This window comes from Aquarana catesbeiana, linkage group LG07 (genome assembly GCF_042186555.1).
Source record: "Aquarana catesbeiana isolate 2022-GZ linkage group LG07, ASM4218655v1, whole genome shotgun sequence".
NCBI classification, from domain to species: Eukaryota; Metazoa; Chordata; class Amphibia; order Anura; family Ranidae; genus Aquarana; species Aquarana catesbeiana.
The window spans coordinates 180,740,972-180,749,657 of record NC_133330.1 but is presented as its reverse complement, the minus strand read 5'-3'; the positions used below and the strand labels follow the sequence as shown (position 1 = coordinate 180,749,657).

General features: G+C 41.6%; 1 protein-coding gene across 1 annotated transcript; it reads right to left on the bottom strand.

Moving 5' to 3' along the window:
- Positions 1-4,162: 4,162 nt before the first annotated feature.
- Positions 4,163-6,457, bottom strand: LOC141102498 (zinc finger BED domain-containing protein 5-like). Its single transcript, XM_073591436.1, has one exon. The coding sequence runs from the start codon at positions 6,366-6,368 to the stop codon at positions 4,560-4,562; it is 1,809 nt and encodes a 602-aa protein (XP_073447537.1). The 5' UTR covers positions 6,369-6,457; the 3' UTR covers positions 4,163-4,559.
- Positions 6,458-8,686: the final 2,229 nt, after the last annotated feature.

The following is an 8,686-nucleotide window of genomic DNA, read 5'->3' as shown; positions in this document are numbered from 1 at the left end:
GGTACACCTATCAGATTCCCCCTCCCCCACCCCCTCTCATGGGCCATTTCTAACATTTTGGGGGGGGGACTCTTGGACAGGTAACCCTCTCCACTTCATTGAGAGATGAATGCCTAAATAATGGGTATTACTTTGGACAGCCCCTCCTTAGTTACACTATTGGCAGCCCACTGGACAGGTAAGAAGTGTCATAATACAAAGATATAAATACACATTGTACACATTTGAGCACATTTGGACATTCTGCTATTACCTATCAAGATAATAATAGTATACAAAAACTTTAAACATTACCATTTGAAAGTATACAGGCAGGCCCTTGCACTACATGCTTTGGGGAATTCATCCATACATCTGAGCACAAAAGAGATGGGTATAGTGTGTAGGGGTTTGGCAAAGTCAGCAGATAGATGATTGAGGATAGATAGAGAATTGTTATCAGCTGACTTAGCAGTTGGGGGAGGGAGGGTTCCAAATGATTTGGGGACCCCCAAAAAAAGCCTCTGGCACTCTGCCTGAATGTAAAGCACAAATCACATTTAAAAACATTTTAGGGGGTGTTTGGGGTAAAGCACTACTATGGAGCTGATAAAATACATTTTTAAGTGACTACATGAGGTGAATATAGGGCCAGGAGAACATGCTGGAGAGGTTATTGAAGGCCAATCTGTAGGAATGACTAAAAAATTGATTACAGAAAAATCCAGCATGCATGAGGACAAAGGGGACATTCACAGCATATTACAATCATGGTAATTAGGGAATGAGGAAAGAAATACAAGATATTAGCAAACATTCAATACAATAAAATGTGATATTAAAGGATAAAAATCTTACCTTCATATACTCCTTCTGCAGGACCTGGATGATGGCAGAACAGGTCTCTGGGATAATGATCCCCAGAGCTTGGGGGAGATGCCTGTCGAGAACTTGAGGTCCTGCAGGCTTCTCCCCGTCGCCAAGTACCGCAGGGTAGTGATGAGCCTTTGCTCCGGAGTGATGGCTTGCCTCATGCAGGTATCCTGCTTGCTAATTTAAGGGGTCAGCAAAGCCAACAAACGGTGAAACACGGGGTCCGTCATCCTGAGAAAGTTCCTGAAATCATCAGGATTATTCTCATGGATCTCACGGAGCAAAGGCATATGAGAGAACTGGTCACGCTGAAGCAACCATTTCTTGGTCCATGAACTCCTCCCCACCCTGTTCATGGACTAGACTTGTGACAAGGTCAGGACCCCAAAACCAAGCCCCCGCACAGCACGAACTCTACGAGGAGTACGTATACGCAACATGGCTAGAAAACGGTCGGCTGCTCAGAACGAAGTAACAGAACGCACTGAAGAACAGCAAGGCCTGTGAAGCGCGACCTGAAAAACAGTAACGAACGAACAAGAACACAATAACAAGAGTCATGCGTCACTTGCTGCACGCACTGAAGAGCAGATACAAACCCACAAGCACAAACTGAACAGCAGAAAACGATCTGAAAACCACAAGTCTGAAAAAGCGCGAATCATCTCTCACCAAACTTTTACTAACACGAGATTAGCAAAAGGTGCCCAAAGGGTGCCGCGCTTGGTTCTGAACTGGCCTTTTCTAGTCTTGTCGTACGTGGTGTACGTCACCGCGTTCTTGGCGATTGGAAATTCCGACAACTTTGTGCGACCGTGTGTATGCAAAACAAGTTTGAGCCAACATCTGTCGGAAAAAATCCATTAATTTTTTTGTCGGAATGTCCGATCAAGGTCCGATCGTGTGTACGGGGCATTATACTGTGACTGGTGGGACTGCACAGTTGAACACTGTTGTTTAGTTATACTTTTAGTATTAAAGTATGTATAGATAAAAAAAAAAGATTAATACCACCGTTTAAACATCAGTGGGATTGTGAGGATTGTGAGCCTAGTTGCAGCTCAAGAAGAAAAGCCACAGCGGTTTGAAAACATAATCAAATTTTAGTCTGCTGTTATTGTTATGAACTTTTCATGACTTTAATATATCAAAAAAATCAGAAGTTCAGGAAGAGCAGCGGGTTCATGACTGAGATCTAAATTATGTAGAAACAATAAATATATCTTCTTTCAGTGCATCTGTTGACATAGTAGTTGTTTTGCCTACAAAACAGAAAAATATGTGGGTAGTTCTCAGTGTAATACAATTGCATGTTTTTTTTTCTCTAACTTGTATCCTTTTTAACCAGGAGAGGAGAATTTGAGTTTATACATTAAGATGTTTTTTATTGAATTTTAAAGAAAGCAAAAAGAAAAATAAATAAACATACAAAAAGACAATGCATCTGTTGACTTCATAGGTACAGTATATTACTAAATGCAATGGCTCAGTATAGTGGTTGGAATAACAGGTAGCTTGAGGGGCAGGAGGCGGAGCCTAGCGGAGCAGACATGCATTGTTAGAGCTCCACACCGCTGAGGAGAGAAGAGAAGGACAAAGCAGAGCCTGCAGGCTCAAAAGGTATCCATTTGAACCTTTTTGCCCCAGGGAACAAACTGTGAAAGTTTGGGCAGGAAATATGGTACTGGGAAGAAACCGTGGCAGAAATAAAAATCACCTCACAAAGAGCTCACAGGCACTCACTGCAGCTGAAGCAGCTCCTCACAAGATACAGCATCAGGGCGCTCTCACAGACAGAAAATGTCACAGCAAGACTCTCCATTTGAGTCAGATACAGAACAAATCCTCTCACAAACTTCTCCACAAGCCTCCTCAGTATCCCCAGTAATATTATTACAATTTGAAAAGATGCTTCATAAGGCTTTAAAACAAACCTCAGACCAAATAACAAACAGCCTAACCAAAGAAATAAGAGAGCTGGGAAACCGCACCGCAGCCTTAAAAATAAAAATGGATGAAATTGAAATTACAACCCAAGAAAATATAACAGAATTGGAACAATTAAAAAAAGAGAATTTAATACTTCAAACTAAGCTCGAAGATTACGAAAATAGAGCCAGACGTTCAAACTTGCGCATAAGGGGAATACCTGAAACTGTGACAGACCTGCAATCTACTATTACTGCTCTATTACAAGAACTAAAGCCAGATATCCCTATTGAACGTTTAGAACTGGACAGAGTACACAGAGCCCTCACAGCCAAAAAGAAAGATGGACCCCCACGTGATATAATCACAAAATTTCATTATTACAGAACGAAAGAACAAATACTAATTGCTGCAAGAGAAAAAAAGGAACTTAATTTTGAAGGACACAATTATCAAATTTTTGCTGACCTATCCCAACTTACTATTACTAAAAGACGATCCATGAAACCCCAACTAATGGAACTGCAACGCCACAACATTATGTATCAATGGGGCTTCCCCTTTTCAGTCAGATTTAACTACCAAGGTACAATTTACAGAAGCAGATCAGCAGATGAACTACAACAAACCCTTTTAAAATTAAATCTGACAGAACCCACAAGCAGCAACTCTCCCACACGCAGAAGAATGGCATCATCTTCACCTTCAGGCAGCACCCAGAAAATTTCAGAACAAAATGGGAATCATCATTCTCACAAAAGAGGTCGTTATGCCACATCATCCATGGACCAAGAAGATTCAATGGACTGACATCCTAATTCCTGATATCTCTTCATTTATTATACTAAGAGATGGTTCTCTATAAAAAACCTGTATTTATAACTGAATGTAACTGCATTCTGATAGTCACACACTGTGTGGGATCATGTTACATTCCAGTTATATTTCTTATTACTTCTGATTCATATAGCCTTAGAATATATAAGTGAAATAAGGAAATTCTTGTTCAGTTATATATTATCAGGTAATAACAATAGATTTATTACTTTTTAGGACAAATATGTTCAATAATCCAGAAGTAATGGAAGCTTTTTCTTTCTTTTCTTAAAACAAATATATTATTACCTAACTAGTTCCTAGAATTATGTTTTTGTTTATTCTAATCTGAAGCAATACAACCTTAATTTTATGAGTTAACATATCTAAACAGTTACATATGAATAAAATATGTAATTGTTTACTCTAAAAGGGTTAAAATCCCAAAATAATTCAAACTATCTTCATCAATACCAAAGTTATTAACAGTACCTTTCTAACTGAATTATTTAGCCTAGGGCAGTGGTTCTCAACCTTTCTAGTGCCGTGACCCCTTGATAAAATTTCCCAAGTTGTGGGGACCCCTAACAGTAAAATTATTTTCGTTGGTCCTTCATTGCTGTAATTTTGCGACTGTTATGAATCAAAATATAAATATCTGATATGCAGGATGTATTTTCACTCTTACAAATTTAACATTTTAAAGCGTAGTGATTAACCACAAAAACAATCTGTAATATATAGTGCGCAATATTTATAATTAACATATAAGTTACAAATGAATAAAATGTTTACGACCTGTGTTTATTTATTTTTTATTCATTGTGTATTGAACTGTATTCACTGTATTGTATAATCATGTAATCATACAAAGCGTAACAACGGTAACAGTCTTAATAAAACAACAGTAAACGAAATTGCTACAAAATTGTTGCGAAACCATGCATCAAAAAACTAAAGCGTCAGTGCGAACGCTGAGGTTGCTTCTTTCTCACCAGATCAGAAATTCTCGGGGAGGTCTTTGCAAGAGCACAACGAAGATCATCTTCTGCAACAAGTCTACTTCTGTATTTAGACTTGATAACCAACAAGCTTGAAAAGCCTGTTTCACAAAGATATGTAGTTGGAAATGGAAGAAGAAGGCGCAACACAATCTCAGACAGAGCAGGATATGACTGCAAACACTTGATCCAGAATTTATTAAGGGACATGGAAGAGAAATCATTTTTTGCTGCATCGCTGGTAATGAGATCAATGAACTCCTCTTGTGCATTCTCAGGAACATCTTCAACTTTGACTGTGAATGGACTTCTAGCAAGTGCAAACGGGGTGTCAGGAAAATTTGGAAAGTACGATGAAATTTCGTCCGCAAGCATTTGCAAGTGTTCTTTGACAGAACTTATTGTTTTAATCCTTTTGTCAAGTTCAATGTCATTTTCCTCAAAGAAAGCAGATAAGTTGGGCAACATGTAAATTCTATTTTCATCCAATTTTTGTTGCCAAAGGTGAAGTTTCATTTGGAATGATTGGATCTTTTCAGACAAATCGAGGCATGTTGCATTTGGTCCTTGAAGAGATAAATTTAACTCGTTCAAGATTGCAAAGATGTCAACCAAGTAAGCTATTTTCTGCAGTTCATTTTCATCACTGAAAAGTGCTTCAAACTGCGGTTTTGCTTTCTGATTAAAAAATGTTTTTAGTTCATTACGAAGATCAAAAACACGTTTTAAAACTTTTCCTCTTGACAACCATCTCACTTCAGTGTGAAATAACAGAACATTAGCAGAAGCTTCCAATTCATTACAAAGTTTTGAAAAGAGTCGACTGTTTAAAGCACTCGCTTTTACAAAATTGACAGCACTTATGACGCTTTTCATTACTTCTTGTAACTCTTGTGGCAATGTCTTGGTTGCTAACATTTGTCGATGAATCATACAGTGAGTTCCAATGGCTTTTGGCGATTCATTCAATACCAAACGTTGAAATCCAGACCGACATCCTAGCATAGCTGGAGCACCATCTGTGCAAACACCACAAACCTTTTCCCAAGAGATTTTGTGTTTTTCCAGAAATGAACCAATTGTGTCAAATACATCACGTGCAGTAGTTGTTGTTTCAAGAGGTTTGCAAAATAGAAATTCATCTTTAAAGTCGCCATCATGAATATACCTCACGTAAACCAGTAAATGAGAACAGTTTGCAACATCTGTAGATTCATCAAGCTGGATGCTAAATATTCCAAGTGGAGCAGATTTCATTTCCTGGATTACCTGATCAATAATATCAGCAGACATGTCATCTATTCTCCTGCTGACAGTGTCATTAGATAAGGAAATTGCACTTAATTTCGTAACAAATTCGGCTCCAATCATAACTCGAACAATGTCTTTAACTGCTGGCAACAGCAAATCCTCGGCAATGGTGTGAGGTTTCTTAGCTCTGGCGATTCTGAGAGCCACTAAATATGAAGCTTCAACGGCTGCTAGGTTTTGCTTGTGGTACTTGCCACCAGTATCAAGTCTGCTTTTCTTGACGCCATCAGCTTTGTTTTTAAAATACTGGATATCCTTACCAGCAAAGCTCGGATGCTTGGTATCAAAATGACGTTTCAGTTTGTTGGGCTTCATAGATTCGGCTGATAGAACTTTATTACAAATAATGCATTGCGGTTTCTCAATTCCTGCTGCAATTATTGAAGTAAAACCATACTTGAAAAAATCGTCACTGTAGCTTCTCTTCTTAAGGTTCTTCTCTCTATGATCCATTATCATGGGCTCACTGATAAAAATATTATAAGAATAGCTTCAATAACACAGACTATTAACACTTAAGACTCCCCCCCATCCCAAGATCTCATCCATGTCTTTTGCCTTACACATCTACAGACAGAATTACAAAAGATAAATTCCCTTTCAAAAATCCATGTGCTCAGCCACATAGTTCGGTAAAAAAAATTGCATCATAGCGGACCACACCAAGTTCTCAGACAGTGTGAGTCTGATCAACAAGCTGTTTATATGCAAATCATAAAATATTACTTACCTAAGACTACCCTGCCTACAGGGTGACACCGCCGCTGTGTGATTTCACTGCAGAACATGGATCGTTGTCACTCTCCTCCAGGAACAGGAAAAATAATAGCTGCACTGGCAGGGCAACAGGTGATAAAACTGCTACAGGGGATTCAGAGACCCAAACATTGCAGTGTGATGTTAGTGACAGAGCACATCATAGATGGCAGTGTTATCTTCCCTAGAGTTCCACCTGAAGGCATTGGGAGCAAGCTTGAGGACAGCAGGAGACACTGCCTGGGAGTCTCCATGGAGGAAGCAGACATGTGGTCTGGGGAGTTCAGTCAGAGGACTGAAGAGCATGCCTGATGGGACTGGGAGCAGTCTGGGATGGATGGAAGGTCAGTCAGGAGGACTGTGGAGTGGGCAGGAGAAAGGGGCAGCTGCAGCCAGGAGGGCTGGCAGTGCCTGAAGAGGTGGTACTGGGCTGCCAGGCAGACAGCAGGCTGAGGGGCACAGTGGCGGCGTTTGATGGCACAGTAGCGGCATTTGATGGCACAGTGGTGACAATTGACGAGCACAGTGGCTGCATTTGATGGCACAGTGGCGGCGTTTGCTGGCACAGTGGCGACAATTGATGGGCACAGTGGCGACAATTGATGGGCACAGTGGCTGCACAGTGGCTGCGTTTGCTGGCACAATGGCGACAATTGATGAGCACAGTGGCTGCATTTGCTGGCACAGTGGCGGCGTTTGCTGGCACAGTGGCGACAATTGATGGGCACAGTGGCGACAAATGATGGGCACAGTGGCTGCACAGTGGCGACGTTTGCTTGCACAGTGGCAACAATTGATGGGCACAGTGGCTGCGTTTGCTGGCACAGTGGCGACAATTGATGGGCACAGTGGCTGCACAGTGGCGACGTTTGCTGGCACAGTGGCGACAATTGATGGGCACAGTGGCTGCACAGTGGCGACGTTTGCTTGCACAGTGGCAACAATTGATGAGCACAGTGGCTGCATTTGCTGGCACAGTGGCGGCGTTTGCTGGCACAGTGGCGACAATTGATGGGCACAGTGGCTGCACAGTGGCGACGTTTGCTGGCACAGTGGCGACAATTGATGGGCACAGTGGCTGTGTTTGGCACAGTGGCAACAATTAAAGGGCACAGTGGCTGCGTTTGATGGCATAGTGGCGGCGTTTAGTGGCACAATGGCGACAATTGATGAGCACAGTGGCTGCATTTGCTGGCACAGTGGCGGCGTTTGCTGGCACAGTGGCGACAATTGATGGGCACAGTGGCGACAATTGATGGGCACAGTGGCTGCACAGTGGCGACGTTTGCTTGCACAGTGGCAACAATTGATGGGCACAGTGGCTGCGTTTGCTGGCACAGTGGCGGCGTTTGCTGGCACAGTGGCGACAATTGATGGGCACAGTGGCTGCACAGTGGCGACGTTTGCTGGCACAGTGGCGACAATTGATGGGCACAGTGGCTGTGTTTGGCACAGTGGCAACAATTAAAGGGCACAGTGGCTGCGTTTGATGGCATAGTGGCGGCGTTTAGTGGCACAGTGGCGACAATTGATGAGCACAGTGGCTGCATTTGATGGCACAGTTGCGGCGTTTTAATGGGGTTTTTTTTTTTCAGATTTTTTCAGTTTGTTTGCGCCCCCACCACTTATTTATATATAAACGTCCCGGTTGGTTCCTCAAAAGTGGTTATTCCGTGCCAGTGCTAGATACACAAAGTGTATAGCACCCAAACATGTATCTAGCACTGGCACGGAATAAACACTTTTGAGGAACCAACTGGGACATTTATATATATATATATATATATATATATATATATATATATATATATATATATATATAGGTGTTAAGTAACATAATGAAAAAAATATTATCTTGTCAGCTTCTCCTGTGTGACTTACCAGATGTCACAGTGACACAGGTGTTCTTTTTCAGGTGTTTCGTTGCCTCCCTCTTGGTACACTCATCCACAGCAAGCGGACTTCGGTGGGTGTAACAAGATGTCCGCTTGCCGACTTCTAAGTCTAAGCATTACTGTGGA